Genomic DNA, 25,047 nt, shown 5'->3' with positions numbered 1-25,047 from the left:
CACAGATTTCATGGCTTCATTAGCCCTGGTGTCAGGCATTATCTACATCTTTACAGCCAAACTGAGGAAAGACCAATACTATGAGCATGAGCCTTAGCAACGTGTGACAGGTCCGTAGCGCATCAGCCCATGGCTATACGGTACTATGTTGTAGCAATAATCCTCCCCATCCTCTACAAAGGTATTGAGGGATGAAGAAGATACTGAGGGCTGAGTATGGTGTTGAGGGGCAGAGGAAGGTGATGAAGGCCTCACCACCCCAGTCTGCCTCACCGCCCCTGTCCTCTTAGACTCTTTAACAGGAGTGACCTTACCTTCCACATACAAGGTGGCTTTAGAAACTGCTTTTCCAGCAACAAAGCTGTATTCTGCAGCATCACCGAAGTGGACATTTCTAATAGTAAGGGAATGGGATTGCTGTTTGGCTTTTATCTGGCAACGCTCTGTAGCCTTTATTTCAACACCATTCTTCAACCACTTATAAGTGATGCCCTCATGGTTGACTGTCACTTCGAAAGTGATGGTGTCTTTTTCTTCAGCATTGATGTCTTTCAACATAGAAGTAATCAGGATAGCTGTAAAAAAAAATCAAAAGCATATCTATTTAGTTTGATTGTAGATACACACATATACAAAAGAGGCAAATAAATGACTGTACACTAGAGGGCATTTTTCCTTTTAAGGTTGTTTAAATTTATTATGACAACATGGAATAAACATACTTTAATGACAATTCTCTTTCTTTTTCTAAAACTCATGTGTAATAGGAAGGCATAATGGATTGTTAAAGCAAGCATTTCACTCTACTTAATATTAAAGTTGTAAAAAACAATACTTTAGTTATATTGTTTATTTTTGTAACAATTTCTAATGTCTTTAATTTAGATACAAGCGATAATTTATGAATCTGTTAATCATCACTTGATAAGCCACAAAGTTATCATTCAATTTATCTGATACAGTATATTTAGTTTCTCAAACTTGAAAAAATGGCTTTTTAGAAAATCTATATGTATATACACAGTATACTGTACATACATATATATATATATATATATATATACACTGCTCAAAAAAATAAAGGGAACACTAAAATAACACATCCTAGATCTGAATGAATGAAATATTCTTATTAAATACTTTGTTCTTTACATAGTTGAATGTACTGACATGAAAATCATACAAAAACTATCAATGGAAATCAGATTTATTAACCCATGGAGGTCTGGATTTGGAGTTACCCTCAAAATTAAAGTGGAAAAACACACTACAGGCTGATCCAACTTTGCTGTAATGTCCTTAAAACAAGTCAAAATGAGGCTCAGTAGTGTCTGTGGCCTCCTCGTGCCTGTATGACCTCCCTACAACGCCTGGGCATGCTCCTGATGAGGTGGGGGATGGTCTCCTGAGGGATCTCCTCCCAGACCTGGACTAAAGCATCCACCAACTCCTGGACAGTCTGTGGTGCAACGTGGCATTGGTGGATGGAGCGAGACATGATGTCCCAGATATGCTCAATTGGATTCAGCTCTGGGGAACGGGCGGGCCAGTCCATAGCATCAATGCCTTCGTCTTGCAGGAACTGCTGACACACTCCAGCCACATGAGGTCTAGCATTGTCTTGCATTAGGAGGAACCCAGGGCCAACCGCACCAGCATATGGTCTCACAAGGGGTCTGAGGATCTCATCTCGGTATCTAATGGCAGTCAGGCTACCTCTGGCGAGCGCATGGAGGGCTGTGCGCCCCCCCAAAGAAATGCCACCCCACACCATTACTGACCCACTGCCAAACCGGTCATGCTGGAGGATGTTGCAGGCAGCAGAACGTTCTCCTTGGCGTCTCCAGACTCTTTCACGTCTGTCACATGTGCTCAGTGAGAACCTGCTAATCATCTGTGAAGAGCACAGTGCGCCAGTGGCAAATTTGCCAATCTTGGTGTTCTCTGGCAAATGCCAAACGTCCTGCACGGTGTTGGGCTGTAAGCACAACCCCCACCTGTGGGCGTCGGGCCCTCATACCACCCTCATGGAGTCTGTTTCTGATCGTTTGAGTAGACACATGCACATTTGTGGCTTGCTGGAGGTCATTTTGCAGGGCTCTGGCAGTGCTCCTCCTGTTCCTCCTTGCACAAAGGCGGAGGTAGCGGTCGTGCTGCTGGGTTGTTGCCCTCCTACGGCCTCCTCCACGTCTCCTGATGTACTGGCCTGTCTCCTGGTAGCGCCTCCATGCTCTGGACACTACGCTGACAGACACAGCAAACCTTCTTGCCACAGCTCGCATTGATGTGCCATCCTGGATGTGCTGCACTACCTGAGCCACTTGTGTGGGTTTTAGCGAGGCCATACAGGCACGTGGAGTCCACATACACTACTGAGCCTCATTTTGACTTGTTTTAAGGACATTACATCAAAGTTGGATCAACCTGTAGTGTGTTTTTCCACTTTAATTTTGAGGGTGACTCCAAATCCAGACCTCCATGGGTTAATAAATTTGATTTCCATTGATAATTTTTGTGTGATTTTGTTGTTAGCACATTCAACTATGTAAAGAACAAAGTATTTAATAAGAATATTTCATTCATTCAGATCTAGGATGTGTTATTTTAGTGTTCCCCTTATTTTTTTGAGCAGTGTATATATATATATATATATATATATATATATATATGATCATCTCTATTAAAGAGGGGTGAGTGTGCTGTGTTAAGACTTTTATGGACCCTGTACCAGTTTACTTTACTTGGTTGAGTGCCTGCTCTGCTTGAACCTATGTGTATGTACAGATAATGTGGGAGAATGGACGGCACACAGATGTTGAAAACAGAAATAAATGGACACTGCTGTGGGTCTGATGCCAGCGTTTCAGGGCCTAGCCCTTTTATCAAGACATATATGTCCATTCTCCTACATTATACCTTCACCTGGGAAGGGAACCTGAGTACGCTGCATATATATGGGTCATTCCATGAAATATAGGACACAATGGGGGGAATTCAATTGTTTGAAAAGTCGGTTGGGTGTCTTTTTCTTTCCTGTCTATTAGATAGGAAAAAACAGACTCCCAACTGACTTTTCAAACAATTGAATACTCCCCAATACATGAAAATTGCATTTCACGTAACATTTTAGTATATTTATGCTGCTAAAAGATCATAGTGTATTATGTGATAATTGAAATTGATATATGTATCACGTATCAATTTCCCGCATGTGTAAACATTGAGCATATATGGAAGTTGTTGAAGTGGATGCAAAAAAACAGCTAATTTCTAAGTATTTTGGTTAACATTCAGATTTTTGTTTGTGTGTCAATCATATGTTTAGGGCAGTGGTGCTCAAACTGTATGCCGTGGCATCCTGGGGTGCCTCAAGGCACATGCAGGGGTGCCTTGGATTGGTGGTCCAGGACCAATTCAAATTATTTATGGTCAATGTAGTAGGTAAAACCAGTGCTGGTGGCTGCCAATCATAAAATACTTGGACAAACAGTATGAAATCTTGTCCCGCATCACACAATTGAACCTAAGTATAACATATAAACACAATTTATTTAATTTCATATTTCTTTCTAAATGTCTCAATAAGAAACTTTTGGCCACAGGGCACCATGAAAATAATTCTGAAACTCTAGGGTGCCGTGATTCAAAAACGTTTGAGAAGCACTGGTTTAGGGTCTTATAAGTGTATAGTATAACAATCATATTTGTAAAAATATCTAGGAGAGCATGTTTAAATAAATATATAAATCTCAGTTTTTATGTTCATTCTGTTGTACTGTAATCCAGTGTATAAACAATAAAATGTAACTACCAATTCTGTTTCTAAACATTAATTGACTACCTACCCCATATATTATTGTCATTCTTTTAAAATGTTATATTTCAGCTTCATTTTTGTGTGGTGCATTTAAACTTCTAAAAATTAACATGAAATGTAACATGAGTCACATGGAATTACCTATATATATATATATATATATATATTATTGCAATGCTACTATGCCATTTCAGAAACAAAACAAAAAATCAGGATTATTTACTGATTTAAAAAATTATTATATATGGAATTTATACTGTTGTAAATTCTGCAAAACTTCAGGTGGCATATATTGAAAATTGATACTGAGAAATAGATTATGAAAAGGGTATAAGCATGAAAAAAACGCAGCCAAAAGAAGTGATCTAGAAGAGAAAGTTACTGTTCAGGATAACAGTCTAGAACGTTGGTAGGAATGTGAACAGTTTGGGCAATAGGCCATGCATAGTAATACATCTTCATAATACATACGTTTCACAGTTAATGTTGCGCTGACGTTATCATTTCCACAGACAAATGTGTATTCAGCAGAATCTTCACTGCTTGTGTTCATAATGATCAATTGGTGAAGTTTACCCTGAACCACAATCTTAAATTTCTCGCTCATTTCAATTTCAACTCCATTTTTAAGCCAAATGGATGGCACGTTGAAGTGAGAGACTTCACACTGAAATGAAGCCGTTTTGGTTTCAGGAACTTCAACGCTCTTCATGGTCTTTGTAATATGTAAAGCTAAAGAGAAATAGGAGACATATATGAATTAATACACACTCACAGACTTAGAACACCCAACACAAACAAAAATGTAAATTAAATTTACGTAACAAATATTTTGTATGGATTATTCACATATATTTATTATCTTTGAAAGCAGCAAGAGATGGCCAAAGTGGCAAGCCGGAACTGCCCCACTTAATTACAAGGACATTAGAAAATGTCCTTGGGAATTAAGACATTAAACTTCTGTAGCATATGTACAGACAAGAATCCCATTCTCTTCACATCAACATCCTATGTAATCACTGCACTTTAATTACACCTGTTAACTATTATTTTTGAATTAGATGAATGGTGTTTTATCTCACTTCACTTTATTTCTTTACAAACTTTGATACATCCCCCCTATATAACTTACATTTAGAATATTATTTTAATCAATACTTTCCAATTGAATTTAAAAAAAAAAAAAGCTGAGGTTGATCTGTAGAATATTTCTAAACCATTAAACCACATATTTAAACAAAATTAGTGTTCAATTTTATAATTAGCGAACAGGATAATAAAATTAGAAAATGTCTTACTCTCTACAAATAGCTTAGCTTTGCACTCCAGTTGTCCAACCACAGCTGTGTATTCTCCAGTGTCTTCTGGAGTCACATTCTGCAAGACAAGCTTGTGGACCTTACGTTCTGATACAATTTTGTGCTTATCGCTTTGTTTCAGTTCTGAGTTTTTAAAGAACCATTTGACTGGTACAGTGTCATGAGACACACTAAGTTCAAAGGTAGCTGGGGTATTTTCCAATGCAGTGACATCCTTGGGTTTCTTGATGATTTTAACAGCTGAAAAAAAAAAATTTAATAAGTGGAATAATTATAATTTTAATCTATGCTGAAAAATAATAGATACAATAATGTATATCATTCATCTCATTGATATTTACATAAAACATTTTCAGACAGAACATATATATATATACAACTTATCATTCACAAAATAACCAAATGCTTGTCAGCTTAGCTAAAGTACATCAGTTCAAGATATATATATATATATATATATATAAATTGTAAGTAACTTACTCTCTACATGAAGTCTGGCATTAGCACCAATCTTGCCAAGCTTGAAGCTGTAGACAGACTCATCAGGCACGGCACAGTTTTTGACTCTCAAGGTATGCACTGGCCCCTCCACTGTGATCTCATACTTGTTATTGGATTCAAGTTCAACGCCATTTTTGATCCATTGGGCTCCTTTCACATCAGGATGAGTCAGCTCTACGCTGAAAATGGCTTCTTGTGTCTCAGTCACAGTCTGGTTCTTCAGTGTCTTCTTTATCTTGACAGCTAGAAGAAATGGTAGATCCGTAACATTACAAAACACCTACTCACCATCGTATGACGTAACAATGTTAAAGCCTTATTACAGTTGCCTACAATTTAACGTACTAGAAGTCTTTCTTGAGATTATAACCATAAAGGAGAGGATTTTGGAAATCTAACATCTCTTAGGGCCTATAATTATTTGATCTTGTGATCTTCTGTTAAAAATATTTACATTTTGTGAAACATAAACTATTATTATTATTATCATTATCATTATATGTAAATATAACTGCAATACTACACTTTTGATTATGTGAGAATTGGCACAGACTAAATAATAGGCCAGAACTACACATTTGTTTCAAACTTAAGAGGAATAGTAAACCACAAACCTTCAACTTTCAGCTTTGCGGAAGTTTTTGAGGTTGCTACTTGATAAGTGTACTCTCCAATATCTTCGAGCTTGCTGATAGGAATTATGACCTGTCTCTTGGCACCTACTGATACGCTTTTGATGCTGTCAGTGAAGCTTATTGGTTTTCCTTCTCTCAGCCATTGTCCTTTGGAGTCTGGGTTAGCCACTTCACACTCGAAAACAGCTGTCTGGGATTCAGCCACAGTGAGATCCACCAGTGGCTTGCTTATAGCACCCCCTTAGGGAATGAAAGGAAAGTACATTAGAAAAAATAAGTCAATGTTCCCTATGCTTTATTATGCATCTGTAGACTATATTTAGTTTTGCTTCATATTTTGCTTCTCCAGAATTATTTTCTTTATGCAAACTATAAAAGGGATGATATATAGTACCTGACACTGTAATTTGTCCACTAGTTTGCTTTTCTCCAGCAAAGAAGGTGTACTGTCCTTCCTCATCCTTCATCATGTCTGTAATTGTGAGTCTGTATATCTTGCCCTTGGATTCAATCTTGTATTTTGGGCTTGGCTTAAGCTCTTCATTTTTGAAAAGCCATAAAGCGTCAATTCCAGAATGGGAAAGTTCAACCTCCAAGGTGACATTCTGTGTCTCGGTGCATGTTCTGTCAGTGAGTCCTTTTATGATGGTGATTTCTGTAAGAAAGGAAATAGGTTATACAGTAATTGTAAAGGAGACAAAATGAGAAACATAATAAAACACAACTTGGGTTTAACAAAAAAAAGTAATATTACATAATTGCAATGGTCATGAATTAAGATGATTGCAATGGTCCAACTTATATTGCACTTTTAATGTAGTACAACGATAGAAACATACACAGCAATATAATACAATATAAACTGTATCAACACCAGTAAAGCTTCTTCTACAATTACTCTTTTTATTATTTAGGTAACACTTTCTCCATAGCACTACGATATGTATCCCCCATTTCAGTATAAACCCCTATACTGTCCTACTGATAAGTAATGATAGGATGAATAAGGGTGAGATATTGCAATGATTGCATGAATGGCGCGATTATCGTAACTATGATCATGTACAATACTTACCAGTATTTGTTACCAACGAAATCCATAATTGAAATCTTGCCTGGACAACTCAGAAATATTGAGTTGTCACAGCAAAGTCTTAACTCCTTGTTAACAACCCGGGTGATGTGATGTGTCTGCATGGCCATCAGGCTCCGCATACACTAGTGGGTACTATCGATAAGGATTCCTTCAGAAAACAATGGGGACTGATCTGCTACAGGACCACAGCAGGTATCAGAGATACAGTATCTGCTGTGGATCCTGAAGATACATGCAGAAGATCCTACAGTGATCTCACCCTTATTCTTTAAACTGGACATCTACTGAAACTGTACAGCTATTATGTCTTGAATACCCAGTGGCTATGTATTGATTGGAAAAGGGGCATGTGAATGGCCTTAAGGCAAAAGTTTATTTATACATTTACTCACTTTCCACAGTAAGGTTGCAGCTGGTTTCCACTTTACCAATCAATAGTTTGACATTTCCTTCATCAGAAGCATGAGTTCTGGAAAATACCAGTCTTTGCTTGGCTCCTTTGGCAATAGCCTGCACACGATCATCAAGTTTTATTGGCTGATCATTAATGGACCATTTGGCAGATGCCATATCAGGCACTGATACTTTGCATTCAAGTACAGCCTTCGTTCCTTCTATGGCATGAACGTCTTTAAGAGGGATGACAATCTCAACACCTGTGGAATGAGTAGAAAATAACTTGACTTTAGGACTGATCCTTTCATATACTATTTGGTATAAATTGTGATTTAAAAGTATGTATTCCTGATTAAATGTAGCACTCACTATAAACTGAAAGCTGTCCAGATGTGGAAAGATCAAGATCTGGTATAGTAAAGGTATATTTCCCAATATCTTCTGCTGTGGTGTCTTCAATAAGTAACATGTGAGAATGCTTGTCAATGACAATATGAATCCGATCACTTGGCTGGATCTCCTTTCCATCTTTCAGCCAGATCCCTTCTGCATTTTCAAGAGACACTTTCACTTCAAGTTGAGCAATGTCCCCCTCGCACACTTTCTGGTCTGAAAGCCCTTGTATGAGGGAAATAGGACGAGCTGTGTATATAAAAAAATAATATTGTAAGTTAAGTGACTAGAAAGGAAACCAATGATATTGGCTTTAGATTATACAGTACAAGAAAATAAACTTACGTTTCACTTTCATCTGAGCAGTGGTCTTTTTCCCAGCTACCACAAAGCTGTATTCTCCTTGGTCTTCCTTTGTAACATCTTTGACTGTAAGAACATGACGCCCTCTGCGGGATGTAGCCAAGTATTTGCCGTTAGGCTTTATCTCAGTATCACCATGATACCATTTACCCTCTGCGTCTTCAAGAGAAATAGCGCATTCTAGTTCTCCGGATTGTGTTTCTGGAACTTCGATGTCCTCAAGCTCTTTAGTAAACTCAATAGGAGTACCTATCATGGCAAGAAGTATTTTCTAGATTAAAGAACTTTTAAAAATGGGGCTGTTCTTACAGGTATAGTGCTATGATGTTACTATATTTTTACATGATTATATTAGTAATGACCATTACTTCAGAAAATAATAATTTGCTGAATTCCATTAGAGATTTGGCACACTTAGGGTGAGATTCAAATGATATATCACGCCCAATTTCCTTTCTAAAATGATCTCCGTTATCACGCATATTGCGCCCATAGTAATCAGGTTTAGCTGTGTAAAGGATTAGGTGCCTCGCTACTCCGGACGTAGCGAGCTGAAATAATGATACAACATCCCTGAGGGCAGAAACAGAATGAGTGTGGAAAGGGGTGAAAAGAATTAAATCCCGCCCATAGTATACTGTTTCTTTTTGTCCTACAGCTTTTAAAATAAAAATCATTTAATATTGTCTTCTCTGTTGTTGATCAAATATCGTTTAGAATAATTTGATAGTTTACAAATATTTATTGTTCTTATTACCTTCAACTATGAGTTTGGCAGTTGTCTTCACAGACTCATCTTCTTTCAAGATGCAGCTGTAATCATCAGCATCTGACATCTCAATTACAAGCACAGAAAGGAAATGGGCTTTTCTCTCAGAATGCATTCTGTACTTATCGCCAGAGTGAATCTCCACACCATTTTTGAACCATTTGACTTTCACAAATGGTTCTGAAGTTTCACACTCAAATGTTGCCATGGTGTCTTTTTCCTTTGCTGTCAGGTCTTGTAATTCTTCTGTGAAAGTAATCAACTGTTTTCCTGCATACAAAGAAAGGATATTATATCAGGACATAGCTCAACAATGTCAAAAGTATTGTTAGTAAGAGAGTTAACATTTAGATATATCTCACCTTGAACAAGCAGAAATGCGTGGCTTGAAGTTTCACCAGCTACATTGATGGCTTTCACCATAATGCTGGCTGAATCTTCTGCAACAACATCTCTAATGACCAGTTCACACACATTATCTTCTGGCCAGTACCAGTAGATGCGGTCTGACCTTTCAACCTTGACACCATTTTTAAACCACTGGCACTCTGGATCTGGTCTTCCCACTACACGGACACAGAAGTGAGCTTCTGCCCCCTGGGCAACTGTTTGGCTCTGGATTCTTTCCAAAATCTTGGGAGCTTCCATACTTGGTGATAGCTCAATTCTGTCTGGTTTGAAAGTGGGAATAGTAATTTTGCCTTCAACTTCTAATGCTTTCTTTTCCTCCTCAGTAAGTTCTTTGATATGGTGAAGAAGGTCATCTTTTGTCTTTCTAAGCATATCCTCATATGCTTCATCTTTCCTGCGTGATTTCAGCTCAACAGCAGTAATGGCTTCATAATACCCTTCCTCTGTCCTGCGCTTAAATTTGCTCCGTAGTTCTTCTGATTCTTCAGTGACTTTATCATGAGTGATTCTTTCAGCCCTTTTTAGTTTTACAAATTCTTTTGCCCCTGCATCAGCTGCTTTATCTAATTTCTTTACTTCAAATGGAAGTTTTCCTGCCTCAGTTGGGGGGGCTACAATTTTGGGCTCATGAGTTCTTCTAAGAACTGACCTAAAATCTTCTTTCTGCTGAATCTCTAGCTTTACTACATGTTCAGACACACCTTCAGGGTTTTCAGCAGTGACCTTAACTTCACCAGAATCATAGGATTTACAGTCAACAATTTCAAGGTAGTATATGCCATCATAGCGGAGTCTGAATCTTTTGCTTTTACGGATAAGCTGTCCGTTGAGGTACCAATTTACTTTAGGTTGAGGATATCCAGTAACACGACAACGGAACCTTGCAATTTCCCCTTCATAAACTCTTGCGGGTTCAGGGTACAAAACAATTTCTGGTTTTTGTTTTTCTTTGACATCATCTGATACTCCTGTCAGAGCACCCTCATGGGCCATCCTTTCCAGCTCTTCAATTCTCTGCATACCTCTTCTGCCTTCTGGCAACTGAGACTCTTCAACAAGACTCTTCTCATCTTTTACAATTAATGTAGCTGATGTGTGGTCTGTTCCATATTTGTTAGTTGCTCTACAAGTAATAACACCACTGTCTCTGGGGTAAGCTATCTCATAATCAAGACTGCAGTATCCAAACTCATTCACCATTCGAAGTCTGTTGGCTGCATCTAATGGCTTCCCATCATGGAGCCAATCAACAACCATAGTTGGGTCTCCAATTGGTGTAAGACGACACTCAAAGTGTGATGGCGCAAAGCGCTTAAGCCTCACTGAAGTGAGCTTCTTCTTAAAGAATGGCTTCTGCTGCTTTTCTTTGTCATAAAGATCACCTTCCTCCCATTGCTCCTGACCATACCGCAGATGTAAGGGCTCTAATTCTGGAGCTGCTATCTCTTTAGCTTTGTATGTTCCCTTTGGAATTATAAGTCTTCGCTCTGGTTCAGGTTCAGCAAACTCAACCTCTACATTTACTTTGCATCTTGTAGTGTCACGTCCAGCTTTGTTAATGGCAGTAGCAGTATACCATGCTGCATCATGGCTTATCGTAGATTCAATCTTAAGAGCTGCTTGCCCCTTTGTTCCATCAATTCTATAATTTAAAGATAATATGCATAATTATTTAAAAAACACATTTTCTTTATGCACAATAAAGGATAACATGATAAGCAGTGTACTCACTTTATATTGGGAAATTTGTGAGGAGCAATGATGTCACTATTCTTCAGCCATACAATATCTGGGTTGGGGTTGCCCAAAGCTTTCACTGACATTTCCAGTTTAGAGCCTTCTTTGACACTAACGTTTTTAAGTTTTTCCACAAACTGTGGTCTTTGCAGGTGTTCCTTTGCTATAGAAAATGTAAGACAGTTCAAATTAAGCTTCAATGCTACCTCGCAACATCACCAGAAGTCAGTTATTGCTAGAAATGTGTATACTTTACCTTCCACAGTCAATGTCATTGAGACTGAGGTTTTGCCAGCTCTGTTCTGAGCTATGACGGTCCATTCTCCAGAATCAGTTGGCATTGCTGGCACTATGATAAGGGACTGTGTTCCATCTTCCTTGACAACAATTTTATGTGTATAGTCATTGACAATTTGCTGACCTATAAAATATAATAAATTGTTAATATACATTCAACTCTTGCCAGTGTGATTAATTAATTTACTGTACTAGACTTTTTTTTAAATTGTTCAATGCTATCAACAGATCTATATATAATATTTCCACTAACTACTGTCCTGATTAGGATAAGCTATGCTGAATATGTCTTGCTATGAATACAATGGCTATGACCCAACAGCATTCAGAAGACACTGAAGTTGAATTTAGACATAACATTGTATGGACTACAGAAGTCTTTAGAATATATGCCAAATATGCATAAAGGAAAATGCATTATAATTACCATTGTGGAACCAATACGTTTCTGGCATTGGTCTTCCAACAACTTTCAAGTCAAATCTTGCTGTTTGACCTTCAACGCATTTAAAAGATGCAGGTTTTAAGACAAATACTGGTTTATATAATCTCTCCAACTGGGACTCATCAGTTTCATCCAATCGGCGAGCAGGAGAACGTGCAGGAGAGCGTCCAGGAGAGCGACTTGGTGACCTTGGAGATACAGACCTATTGGAATATAAAGCAGATTTGACTTTTAATGAGCTTAAGTATTGAAAGTTAATTCTGCTTTCATATATTTTGTTTAAAGCTCAACAACACTGCATAAATAAATGTGGACATTACCGTATTCTTTTAACAGCATCTGGAGCTGGTATGTAAGCTGGACCTCCAGTGGGTGCAACAGGCTCCACATACAATTTTCCTGAGCAAATGGCATTTCCCTTAAAATTACTGGCCAAGGCAGTATAAATTCCCTCATCTTCAGTAGATAAAATAGTGATGCGCAGACTGGCCCTTCCATCTTGTAAGGTTTCCATCTGGTAGCGTCCTCCCTGCTTTATACGTTTACCATCCTTGAACCATGCAATCTGCAAAAACAATGCAACAACAGCTTTGCTCAGTTGGTCTGTGAAGACATTTTTCTATGACAATCTAACAAGACAAGCACAAGAGTTAATTTAATGTCTAGATATCTTTATATAGTTATGTCTCATACTGTATTTTCTCTTCCAAAAAATAAAACAAGCCATTAAGTCTCCCTTGGTTAAGTCTAGTCTAAAACCGCAGATATTTTTTATAAGTGCCCTAGCTGAAGGTTTGATAGATAATCAGCAGACTGGCACTATTCATTACTCTTCGGGATAGCTAAAAAATAAAAAGTGTACAGTAAGAAACCTGTCAGTAAACTGAATTGGCCAATCTAAGCAGCAGCCCACCATTCTCATTGACATCTTTACTCTAAATCCAATTCCAACAATTCCCCTGGGAAAGAACAGGAGATGGGCCTAACTGGTCTTTCCCTTAAAATTCAAAGTAACAGTAGTGTTAAATCAACCTTCCCTGGTATCCTGAAATAGTTTAAAGCAAGCGAAAAAATTGTATTACTGGGGCATTCATAACACTGCAGCAGCTATTAACTGGCTTGAATTTGTGGTGGAGGAGGGGTGAGGGCTAGCGAGGGTCTAGTCATCTTGTACACACACCCCATCATTTCCCACAGTTTTTGCCCAGGACTTTAAGAACAACAGAGGATCCCCAAGAAAAATGGTTGCACACAGGAGACCATGCTTATGTACTGTATGCAGGAATACTTTATGTACCGTACCTTTGGTACTGGGTAACCAGACATTTTACAGTGGAAAGTGACACCCATTCCCTCAAGGATCTGGTAACTCTTTAGTCTTATGTCAAATCCTGACTCAATTATTTCCGTTTCGGGAACATCGATAATCATCTCCTCTCCATCCTCCTCCAGTAATTCCTCCAAGCTGATCTTAATAATTCTGTATTCAATTTCTTTGATAAGTTTCTCTTCAAATGCAGTTAGCCGATACTCCTGCAAATTAGTAATGAGAATAAAGGTGAAAGTGAATGAATTGCTAATGTATTCAGTAATAAATAGCACATCATTGTTAGCTCTACAGTAGTCTGTACAAAGTTTTAAAACATAAATTAACATGTTCTTTCCTCTTTTTTACATTTTAGTACTGGTATAGCCATTGTTATCCTACTAAGCTTAGCTTACTGTAACTTGATCAATAGGAATCTATTGTAATTAACTACTTTAAAGTACAGTTTTCTACTAGGATAACCAGCTAGATAATAATCAAGGATAAGATAAAGTAATAAACGTGGGATTTCTGTGGCTGCATCTGTAAGTATATCTCCATCTGTAACTACATAGAAACATAAACATAGACGAGGTAAACACAGGATTTCTAGAGAAGGGTTTCCAAATGCAATCTGCAATCTCCCACTCTGCAGAACATTGGAGGGAGAAAGAGAGAAAGAAAGAAAGAAAGAAAGAAAGAAAGAAAGAAAGAAAGAAAGAAAGAAAGAAAGAAAGAAAGAAAGAAAGAGAAGAAAAGAAAGAAAGAAAGAAAGAAAGAAAGAAAGAAAGAAAGAAAGAAAGAAAGAAAGAAAGAAAGAAAGAAAGAAAGAAAGAAAGAAGAGACTTCACTGCACTTTCTAATCACATTCTTCCATCTCATGGTAAGGCTCCTGTTTCTTCTTTATGGCAGCTACTCTATGGTCCAGTGCACCGATTGAGGGCTCAGTCTACACACACTGCAAACTTGGTAGAAGAAACTGCTACCACTGGTCAAGTGCAGCAGCTCTGCTCTGTCCATTAAAGTGCATGTTGTGTCAGCAGCTCTAGTAATCATATTATATACTACTGCTATTGTTCTCATAATTTGAGTACCTGACCAAGAGGAGGGGAGTTTCAGGACAACCGGAAACCCCCCTGACTTTGCCTGTGATAGAATCATAGAACTTGATGGCAGATAAGAACCACTTGGCCCATCTAATCTTCCCCTTTTTTAACCTTTAGGTAACCTCAACCCTATTTGATCCTTGGTTCTTTGTGAGGATATTCATATGCCTATCCCAAACATGTTTAAATTGCTCTACTGACTTAGCCTCAACCACCTCTGGCAGGAGGCTACTAGTTATTGTTTTGTCATATAGTCACAGATTTTCTAAGTGCACTTTGGAAGATGTTTATAGTTAACAGTCAAATTACCTCAGCATGAATTGTGGTTTTCACTAAAGTCGTATCCTTGGCCATCTTTTTTCTGATAAGGGCTTGTTCCCTTTCATATTCTTTATCATATTCAATCCGAGGAGCGGCTGGGGCAACCTCAGCTAGTTGTGGTTCGGGTACATATGGAGTAGGTTCTTCGTGCATCCTCATGTAAGAGTCATATTCATCTATTGATGATTTAAAAATATATGGGGAAATAATTTAATAGATATGTACATTTTGACTATCAGACTGCATTTCACCATCGCTGTTTTCTTTACCTTCCTCCAGCAGTCGAGTGGTTTCAGTAACTTCTCCATGTTTGTTACGGACGACAATGCTATATTCCCCAGCATCATCGGCAAATGTCATAGAAATCTCAAGCTTGCATTCTCCAGTATCCTTGTTATATGATAATTTATATCTGTAAATAAAAAGACCAGTGTTATACAGTATCATTATTTTGTTGTTACATAGTGTCTCATGATTATTAGTGTATATACAGATTTCCCTAATACACCTAGTGTCAATACACCATAGTGCCCCAAGAACTGGAGCATTATTTACATGTTGCTGGCACTTGAGGTTGGCAACAGGAAGCTTTTCAGAAAATGGAAGCTTGTCAGCCCTGTTTTCTGTGCATGCTGAAGTCAGTGGCTGTGTCCTTGGATGCAGCGTTACTGGCCTAGGCAGTGTGATTTCACCGGACATCCTGAGTAACCTCATGATGTCCAACGTTACTCAGATGTCCAATGTTACTCAGATGTCCAATGTTCACACAGTAAATCCGTTGCTGCACCTACAGGTGCAGAACTGGATTACAGAAGCTGGCAGTTGGTGTATTTTTACTTAAGACGCCTCCTCCGGCTTTTTGCATCATTTTGCACAGCTGCTGCGTACAATAGTGCAACAGCGGTGCCATTAATGTCCACCTCTGAATCCTCCCCAAAGTTATTAAAATAATTTTTAATTTGATTAAAAAGATAATATTAATGATTTGAACAGCATATTATTATTACCTGTATCCAGCACTTAGAGGAACGCCAGCCTTTTTCCAATATATGTGTGGCTTGGGGATTCCTCCAATCTGACAGTCAAATATGATTCTGCCTCCCTCAACCAACTTCTGAATGGTGGGTTTTCTGATGAAGAAAGGGGCTACTCCTTCTCCAGTTTCTTCAGGAGCAGTCACCTCTACTTCCATCTTTTGCTCCTCAATGTACCTGCAATGAGTTTGCCCATGTGATATATAACTAACACTTAGCAGTTTACACCATGTTTCCATTGTATTGTACAGTCTTATTTCAGAATCGATGTCAAAATCTTATTTTTCAATTCAAATCTAAATTAAAATGTAACCGTCAGTTACCAAAAGCGCCTGACATAATTTCAGTTTAACCAATAACCATGGCATTCAAGTGGAATCAGTGACATCAACGTGGCTGCCATTTTGGGAGTGGAATAACAATTAATAAGTGAGCAACCTATCAATAAACTAGAAAACCGTGACATTGCTGAAGGACTTTTTCTAGAACAGCTGTTTATCACACTTTGTGCTTCAGCAAGTAACACTGGCTCCCCTTATTATTGGTTCACCCCACAAGATGGTTGCCTTCACTGTGGTAGGTGCAGGGCTACCGACAGCTCTGCTAAGCCCCAGTACTTGGGAGGGTGTGTGGCCAACTTGGGGAGGTGTGGCCAGGCCACCTCCTTACTATCAGATTGAAAATATAGTATTGGGGGGGAGGGGCTGGTGGCTCAGGGCAGGCTGATAAGAGGGACAGATCCAGGTTGGCGTCGCACCCCCCCCCCCCTCGCACCTTTAACCCAGATAGAAAGGACTGACTATAGCTGTAACTGCCTCTCTCCCCAGCCCAGCACAATACAGCAGTAGGCTCTTTCTCCCTGCCTAAATTGTGAAGTGCTGGTGCCGGTTGTGTGTGTGTGTGTGTGTGTGTGTGTGTGTGTGTGGGGGGGGGGGGGGCAACAGGGCCATTATGGACATGGGCCCCCACTGGACCTTTCCAACAGGCCCAGGTACAGAGTATACATTCCCGTCTTCTTGGCGGCTCTGTGTAGGTAACATCAGGGCCGACTTAAGGGCCACATGGGCCTTCGGCAGAGAATATGTTTGGGCCTATACTGAGATGGGGAGGAGATGTGGCCAGTGCTTTGTGGGTGTGGCCAGAGCCACATCGGCATGCACACCCCCTACACTATCAGGCACATTGTCTCCTTAAATACAGTATATATTTTTGTAAGAAAACTAGAAAAACTATTTTAATAGTTTTGTATTATGGTTGATTGTGTGGCCATAATGAATGGGGTAATAAATGATGATGATGACATTAATGTAGTTAATAAAGGTGGGCCATACTTTTTATAAAGGCTTATAAAGGTGGGCCATACTTTTTTACATGAAAACATGTTCACAACTATTCATAGAAAATTCATTAAAGAAAACTGAAAAAATTATTACTGTTTCTCTTCTGTCATTTTTTCAGTAACCGTTTCTCTGGCTTCATATTCTTCAGAAACTATAAAAAAAGAAACAAATCATCAAAGTGTAATTATACTTAGAATATTTCATCATCTATTGTCTATAGTTTATACAATTTTCATAATCTATTATGCTATGATATACATGCATAGAGTATTAGGATGAGGCCTATCTGGACACAGCTCAGGATATTGCATGGACCACTATATAATGCTCAGCATGGTGCTAATATGTATACAATACTGTATATACAATACATACAGTACCCAACTCCAACTTTCTCCATAGAGGAAAAATACTGTAAGCTCTAGGCAAAGTTACACACTGTAAGGAGCTCCTGGCTTCTCATCACCAAACATTTTCTCTTTCACTCTTCAGAGATTTTATAAAGATTAAAGAGAGGTGGATTCCTCCAGCAAGAACACCACATGCCCGTGGAAATGCGCTGATTGTAACAATCTCTCCACACAATGGGGCAGATGTATTAACCTGGAGAAGGCATAAGGAAGTGATAAACCAGTGATATGTGCAAGGTGATAAAGGCACCAGCCAATCAGCTCCAATATGTAAATTAACAGTTAGGATCTGATTGGCTGGTGCCTTTATCACCTTGCTCATATCACTGGTTTATCACTTCCTTATGCCTTCTCCAGGTTAATACATCTGCCCCAATATGAGGGGTATTTATCAAAGCTTGGAGATAAATAATCTGCAGATAAATAAAGCACTAACCAATCAGTTCCTAACTTCCTACCTGTCATTTTTCAAGCACAGCCTGTAACATGAGAGTTAGAAGCTGATTGGTTAGTGCTTTATTTCTCTCCACTTTATGTCTCTCCATACTTTGATAAATACCTACTATGTATCTCAATTTCTCCACACTGCGGGAAAACTCTTACACAGAGTAACCTCCTATTAAACCCTCATTCATCTAATATAGCAGGAGAAGAGTTTCACTCTCCCAGAAGAACACCACCTTTAGGCCATCTATCTTCACTGAGGTTTACTCACAGCTCTGATGGCCTGCTCTAGCCTACCTACAGCCTAACCCACCACGTTTGTCATGAAGATCAATAGAACTAAAAGGCTTCATTCTCACACAAATATACCATAAGTAGATTTGTCCTTTTCATATTGTTTGCACTTATATAATGATGTGATGAAACACACATTAAGAATTATGACCCAAATGTCTTAAGTCTTAAAAGGTGATAAAGGGGAGAGTGACAAAGAGTGATAAAAAAAAACCCCAGCCAATCAGCTTCCTAACTGCCAAGTTACGGGATGTGTTTGAAAAATGACAGTTAGGAAGCTGATTGGCTGGTACTGTACTTTATCACTCTTTATCACTCTCCACTCTATTACTTTTTAAGGCTTAATACATTTGGGCCTATATGTACAATTAGGAGAACATATTACCAGCAACAGCCACTGTGGTACGTATTGGCAGTTATCTGTGTAAGACACATCAACAACCCTCGGTGGGTAGCTTAAAGGTGGATTTTGCTCCCATGCATGCTCTGAGTATGTAGACGGTATAAAACTGATCTACGGTACAAGCCGATTGCACTATCTTTACAAAACTACCTTTGAACAAATGTAATACTTTAGATCATTGCACCATCAACGTATTGCTATCCAATATTACCAAAGACAGCACAACTACTGTGTGGCATAGTACATTGGTGCCTGTGCAACAATATGCCACTCAGCACTCACTGATAACATCAAATACCCAAGTCGCCTCACTGCTGTACTCTCCAGGCATAGTTAGATTATTAACTAAATAACATAGGCTCCCACCTAGGGCCCAGTGGACATTCAAAGGCCCAGAGTACTCTAACCTACTAAGTCTTGAGGTTTTAAGACAAATGGAGTGGGTATGGAAATAGAACCCAGAAAGTTGCCTAAGGCCCATGCTTTGAATCCATCAAACAGTAGCAAAGACAATGTACTTGCAGTTTTCACACTTAGCCATATTTATTCAGATTTGGCAACATGAGGCGTAGCTGAGATAAACACAATGCACAACAGTTTCGGAGTAACCGCCTTCCACAGGTGCAAAACATGTGCAAGTGCGCTGGATTTTACTCTGTATTTACTACTCTACGCACTATTACGCACACAAATGCAGCATAGAAAAAAATGTAAAAGATACGTATGCAGTAATTACATGTTCTACAGTGCCAGTTACACAACATAAGACAACTATTATACACTAAGTAGATTTTACAGTAATACACACACCAAGTATATTAAATACTCTTCCCATCTTATAGAAATAGACACAGGTCCTAATTTAGACCTGATCACAGAAGCAACAGTTTTCTCTAATGGGCAAAACCATGTGCAGTGCAGGTGGGGCAGATATAACACATGCAGAGATATGGGTGGGGTATGTAAAAATAAAGCAGCCAGTATTTACCCTGCACAGAAACAATATAACCCATCCAAATCTCACTCTCTCTGCACGTTATATCTGCACCACCTGCAGTGCACATGGGGGGTCATTCCGAGTTGATTGCTCACTGACGATTTTCGCAGTGCAGCGATCAGGTGAAAAAATGGGATTTATGCGCATGCATATGCCCCGCAATGCGCACGCGCGACGTACGGGTACAAAGCCCTTTGTGGTTGTGCTCAGGTTCGAGCGAAGTTTTTCTTCGCACTGACGTCCGCAAGAAGATTGACAGGAAGGGGGCGTTTCTGGGTGTCAACTGACCGTTTTCAGAGAGTGTTTGCAAAAATGCAGGCGTGTCTGAAAAAACACAGGCGTGGCTGGGCGTTCGCTGGGCGGGTGTATGACGTCAAATCCGGACAAGAATAGGTTGAAGTGATCGCAAGTGCTGACAAGGTTCAGAGCTACTCTGAAACTGCACAAACTGTTTTTGCAGAGCTCGGCTGCACAAGCGTTCGCACTTCTGCTAAGCTAAAATACAGTGCCGTAACTAGGTGTGTGCCGATGGTGCCTTGCCCACAGCGCACATGCTCTGAAGGCGCCCCAACGGCAGCACATACCCCCACCCCGCACGGGCCGCAGTCACTGTTCACTTGTTCAGTGCTGCCGTCTGCCCTCTGCCAGCTGCCGGAGCCAACTCTGAGAGCCGCATTCCCCCACCACACTGCCACACTCTTTGGTCTTTGGGTCCCACTGATGTCTGCCTCCCGCTGCCGCCTCTGCAGAGGACTCAGGATCATGCTGCAGCGGCCAGCTACCGGGTCTCTGCCTCCTCTGCCGTTGATGCCGGATCGCAGGTGAGGGTGAGTATAACTCTCTCTCTTTCTCTCTCTCTCTCCCTCCCATAAAGGGGGGACCTGCCTGCCACAATGTGTAAAAAAATAAAAATAAAGGGGGACTGCCTTCCATGATATGTAAAAAAGGGGGGCTGCCTGCCATGTCTAAAAAAGGGGGACTGCCTGCCATAATGTGTCAAAAAAGGGGGACTGCCTGCCATAATGTGTCAAAAAAGGCGGACTGCCTGTCATAATGTGTCAAAAAAAGGGGGACTGTCTGCCATGATGTTTAAAAAAGAGGGACTGTCTGCCATGATGTGTAAAAAAGGAGACTGCCTGCCATGATGTGTAAAAAATGGGGACTGCCTGCCATAATGTGTAAAAAATAGGGATTGCCTGCCATAATGTGTAAAAAATGGGGACTGTCTGCCATGATGTGCAAGAAATGGGGACTGCCAGCCATAATATGTAAAAAAGGGGGACTGCCTGCTATAATGTGTAAAAAAGGGGGACTGCCTGCCATAATGTGTAAAAAAAAAAGGGGGACTCTGCCTGCCGTGTTGTGTAAAAGGGAGCTATGCCTGCAGTAATGTGTAAAAGGGAGCTCTGTGGCCACACCCCTTCCCCATGAAGCCACGCCCCTATATTTTTGACACACCTGAAGAGCGCACTGGCCCTTATTTGTATATGGGGGGGGCGCTGATGCTGTTTATTGCACACAGCGCTAAAATGTCTAGTTACAGCACTGCTAAAATACACTCCCCAGTGGGCTGTGGCATAGCGTTTGCACGGCTGCTAAAACTAGCTAGCGAGCGATCAACTCGGAATGACCCCCATGGTTTTGCCAATTAGAGAAAGATTTTGCTGCTGCGATCAGGTCTGAATTAGGCTCATAGTTCCACGTAAACATGATACACTTGTACATATGTATACTGTAGCCAAATAATGGTAAAGACATACTTGACAAAAACACATAGTGCCAGACACAGGAGGAGATTTATCATAGCTTGGAAACAGATAAAGTACTAGCCAATCAGCTTCTGTTATTTTATAAGCTGTTTGGCTGGTACTATCTCTCTCCACTATATCTCATTCCAAGCTTTGATAAATCTACTCCCTAGTTCTACATCTTTGATTAAAATGTCACACAATATTTCACAAAGACCAGGTTACAATTGCTAGCATCTACTGGACACAAATCATATAAGAATGAATGCAACAAAACAAGCTACAGTATTAATATTATGAGTATTGCAGTATGATTATACAAAATTAACTAAATAAATATAGCCAAATGAAACACGTTACATTATCTTCAATACAACAGAATAGATATCTCTTTATTAAACATAACCCAAAATATGAAATTAAACAAGTGACTTGTCCCTCGTTTAAAAAAGAATATAGCGAACAAACAAGCTGTTTCTATAAAAGCCCTGGGGAGGGATGTAATGAAGTCCGAATTTGGCGTCCATGCGGGATGCCGGTCAAACTCCTTTTTTTTAAAGGGGCAATCGTTTACAAGGCTAAACCATGCCTAGTAAATGGAGAAGCTTAGTGGATATACCACAATAGAACTGCACTCAACCCCTAAGGTGTGTGTGTTTAGCTAACGAATGCACATCAGATGTAATAAAGGATAATGTATGAACAGACCCAAATTTGAGTTTGCCCTTGGATATAGAAATCACAAAAATAACAATATGATGCAAATTAATTGTTGTGAGCCACTGTATTTATTGTATACTGGCCAATCTAAAGGTGTGCGGTTAATGCCCAGGATGGGCGATATTGTCTCTTATAAAGTCCATGCAGGTGGGCAATATTGTCTCTTATAATGTTCATGCAGGTTATAATACAGACTGCGCCGTCCCACACATCTGCTGTTGAAAAGTCTTTAGGAAAAAATAATAATAATAACAAATGCTGGTGTTGGTGAAAAATCTTTAAAACCTTCACGATGCGCTGAGCTTACGGTGGTGGCATAAGTGGGGTAAAAAAGGGTGTCTCCGGACTGGTTTCCTCTCTCTGCCCCTGCTGCCCATGGTGCGTCCTTGTTCAGACGCCCCCCGGGTGCAGGTCGGTCAGAGAGGTGGACCTGTCTAGCGGCGGGGAAAGGATTCAGATGCCGCTCTGCAGAGCAGCTAGCTGCACCTCTCCCACCGCTTACAGAGAACTCACCTGTCGCCCGCTCCAGCCGCACGCCGCGCTCCGTCACCGGCTTCCTCCGCTGTCTGGTATCCTAGCAGCTCTGCTGGCTTCCGGGTTGGTCCGGTCACGTGACCGGGTCTTTTCGATGTGGGAAAGAGTCTTCCTGATGAAGTCTTTGAATCTGTAGTGGTTCTTTCTTTGTAGTTCCTCCAACGCGTTTCAACCTTTCGGTCTTCCTCTGGGAGTGCTTGAAGTGTCTAGATTCACATGATTTATATGTTTCTGAGGGGGCCATACCAGTTCTGATTGGATGAAGGATTGTATCAATGATTGGGCCTCTGACCTGTCTATCAAACTAGACCTGTTCTGATTTGTATGTTTCTGAGTGGGCCATACCAGTTCTGATTGGATGAAGGATTGTATCACTAATTGAGCCTCTGACCTGTCTATCAAACCAGACCACTCAGAAACATACAAATCAGAACAGGTCTGGTTTGATAGACAGGTCAGAGGCTCAATCAGTGATACAATCCTTCATCCAATCAGAACTGGTATGGCCCACTCAGAAACATACAAAACAGAACAGGTCTAGTTTGATAGACAGGTCAGAGGCCCAATCAGTGATACAATCCTTCATCCAATCAGAACTGGTATGGCCCCCTCAGAAACATATAAATCATGTCAATCTAGACACTTCAAGCACTCCCAGAGGAAGACCGAAAGGTTGAAACGCGTTGGTGGAACTACAAAGAAAGAACCACTACAGATTCAAAGACTTCATCAGGAAGACTCTTTCCCACGTCGAAAAGACCCGGTCACGTGACCGGACCAACCCGGAAGCCAGCAGCGCTGCTAGGATACCAGACAGCGGAGGAAGCCGGTGACGGAGCGCGGCGTGCGGCTGGAGCGGGCGACAGGTGAGTTCTCTGTAAGCGGTGGGAGAGGTGCAGCTAGCCGCTCTGCAAAGCGGCATCTGAATCCTTTCCCCGCCACTAGACAGGTCCACCTCTCTGACCGACCTGCACCCGGGGGGCGTCTGAACAAGGACGCACCACGGGCAGCAGGGGCAGAGAGAGGAAACCAGTCCGGAGACACCCTTTTTTACCCCACTTATGCCACCACCGTAAACTCAGGGCATCGTGAAGGTTTTAAAGATTTTTTACCAACACCAGCATTTGTAATTATTATTATTTTTTCCTAAAGACTTTTCAACAGCAGATGTGTGGGACGCCGCAGTCTGTATTATAACCTGCATGAACTTTATAAGAGACAATATCGCCCACCTGCATGAACTTTATAAGAGACAATATCGCCCACCCTGGGCATTAACCGCACACCTTTAGATTGGCCAGTATACAATAAATACAGTGGCTCACAACAATTAATTTGCATCATATTGTTATTTTTGTGATTTCTACAGTATATCCAAGTGCAAACTCAAATTTGGGTCTGTTCATACATTATCCTTTATTACATCTGATGTGCGTTCGTTAGCTAAACACACACACCTTAGGGGTTGAGTGCAGTTCTATTGTGGTATATCCACTAAGCTTCTCCATTCACATATAGGTGGGTTGGAACACCCATCAGAACGAGCAGCACACCCCGGCTAGCTATAGAATAAAGACACTCAGTGCGCAGAACCCTCCAATTTATAGCATGCCTAGTAAATGTTTGCCTCTTTAAAAGAAATGTCCAATTTCGCTGGCATCCTGCACTGCTGGCAAACTCGGACTTCATTAAATCCTGACCATGCTAACAATTGCAAATATATATGTGCATGTAGCTCAAGAAGTAATTGGAAAAGATATAGAAAACAAGCAAATACCGGTATATCCCATTCTTTAACACAAACTTTTACAGTTATTATTCTGAATGTTACAAATTGCCTTTTCTTAGCTTGATTCAACGGATGGCGGTCATTAGGTCGAAATGAGTTAGGTCGACATACATTGGGTCGACATGAGTTTTTCACAATTTTTAAATTTTTTTGACCTTTTTCATACTTAACGATCCACGTGGACTACAATTGGGAACGGTAACCTGCCCCAAGCATGGCTAGTGAAGCGAGCCATGCGAGGTGACACGGTGCACTAATTGGGGTTCCCCGTCACTTTTTGAATAAAATTACACAAAAAAAGTTTAAAAAACCTCATGTCGGCCTTTTTCCATGTCGACCTAACACATGTCGACCTAATAACTGCGTCAACCTAGTAATCATGTTGACCTAATTGATGTCAACCAAACGTGGTCGACCCA

At 40.2% G+C, this 25,047-nt stretch overlaps 1 protein-coding gene across 29 annotated transcripts in view; it reads right to left on the bottom strand.

Annotated features, from left to right (window-relative positions):
- The window catches only part of TTN (titin), a 302,099-nt gene that overhangs the window by 237,703 nt on the left and 39,349 nt on the right, over positions 1-25,047 (bottom strand). For all 29 annotated transcript variants that reach the window (XM_063933349.1, XM_063933371.1, XM_063933359.1 and 26 more), the window contains 20 exons: positions 17,383-17,440; positions 15,923-16,126; positions 15,185-15,327; positions 14,904-15,091; positions 13,485-13,715; positions 12,503-12,747; positions 12,165-12,385; positions 11,697-11,861; positions 11,435-11,603; positions 9,655-11,345; positions 9,281-9,562; positions 8,506-8,772; positions 8,137-8,409; positions 7,764-8,027; positions 6,670-6,930; positions 6,255-6,515; positions 5,620-5,883; positions 5,119-5,379; positions 4,289-4,549; positions 315-575 (listed from right to left, as the gene is read on the bottom strand). In XM_063933349.1, the coding sequence (XP_063789419.1) occupies positions 315-575; positions 4,289-4,549; positions 5,119-5,379; positions 5,620-5,883; positions 6,255-6,515; positions 6,670-6,930; positions 7,764-8,027; positions 8,137-8,409; positions 8,506-8,772; positions 9,281-9,562; positions 9,655-11,345; positions 11,435-11,603; positions 11,697-11,861; positions 12,165-12,385; positions 12,503-12,747; positions 13,485-13,715; positions 14,904-15,091; positions 15,185-15,327; positions 15,923-16,126; positions 17,383-17,440 (5,970 nt within the window). The remainder of the gene's footprint in view (positions 1-314; positions 576-4,288; positions 4,550-5,118; positions 5,380-5,619; positions 5,884-6,254; positions 6,516-6,669; positions 6,931-7,763; positions 8,028-8,136; positions 8,410-8,505; positions 8,773-9,280; positions 9,563-9,654; positions 11,346-11,434; positions 11,604-11,696; positions 11,862-12,164; positions 12,386-12,502; positions 12,748-13,484; positions 13,716-14,903; positions 15,092-15,184; positions 15,328-15,922; positions 16,127-17,382; positions 17,441-25,047) is intronic.

This window comes from Pseudophryne corroboree, chromosome 7 (assembly GCF_028390025.1).
Source record: "Pseudophryne corroboree isolate aPseCor3 chromosome 7, aPseCor3.hap2, whole genome shotgun sequence".
In the NCBI taxonomy this organism is placed as follows: domain Eukaryota; kingdom Metazoa; phylum Chordata; class Amphibia; order Anura; family Myobatrachidae; genus Pseudophryne; species Pseudophryne corroboree.
Note: the sequence above shows the minus strand (reverse complement) of the source record. Positions and strands in the feature narration are given on the sequence as shown.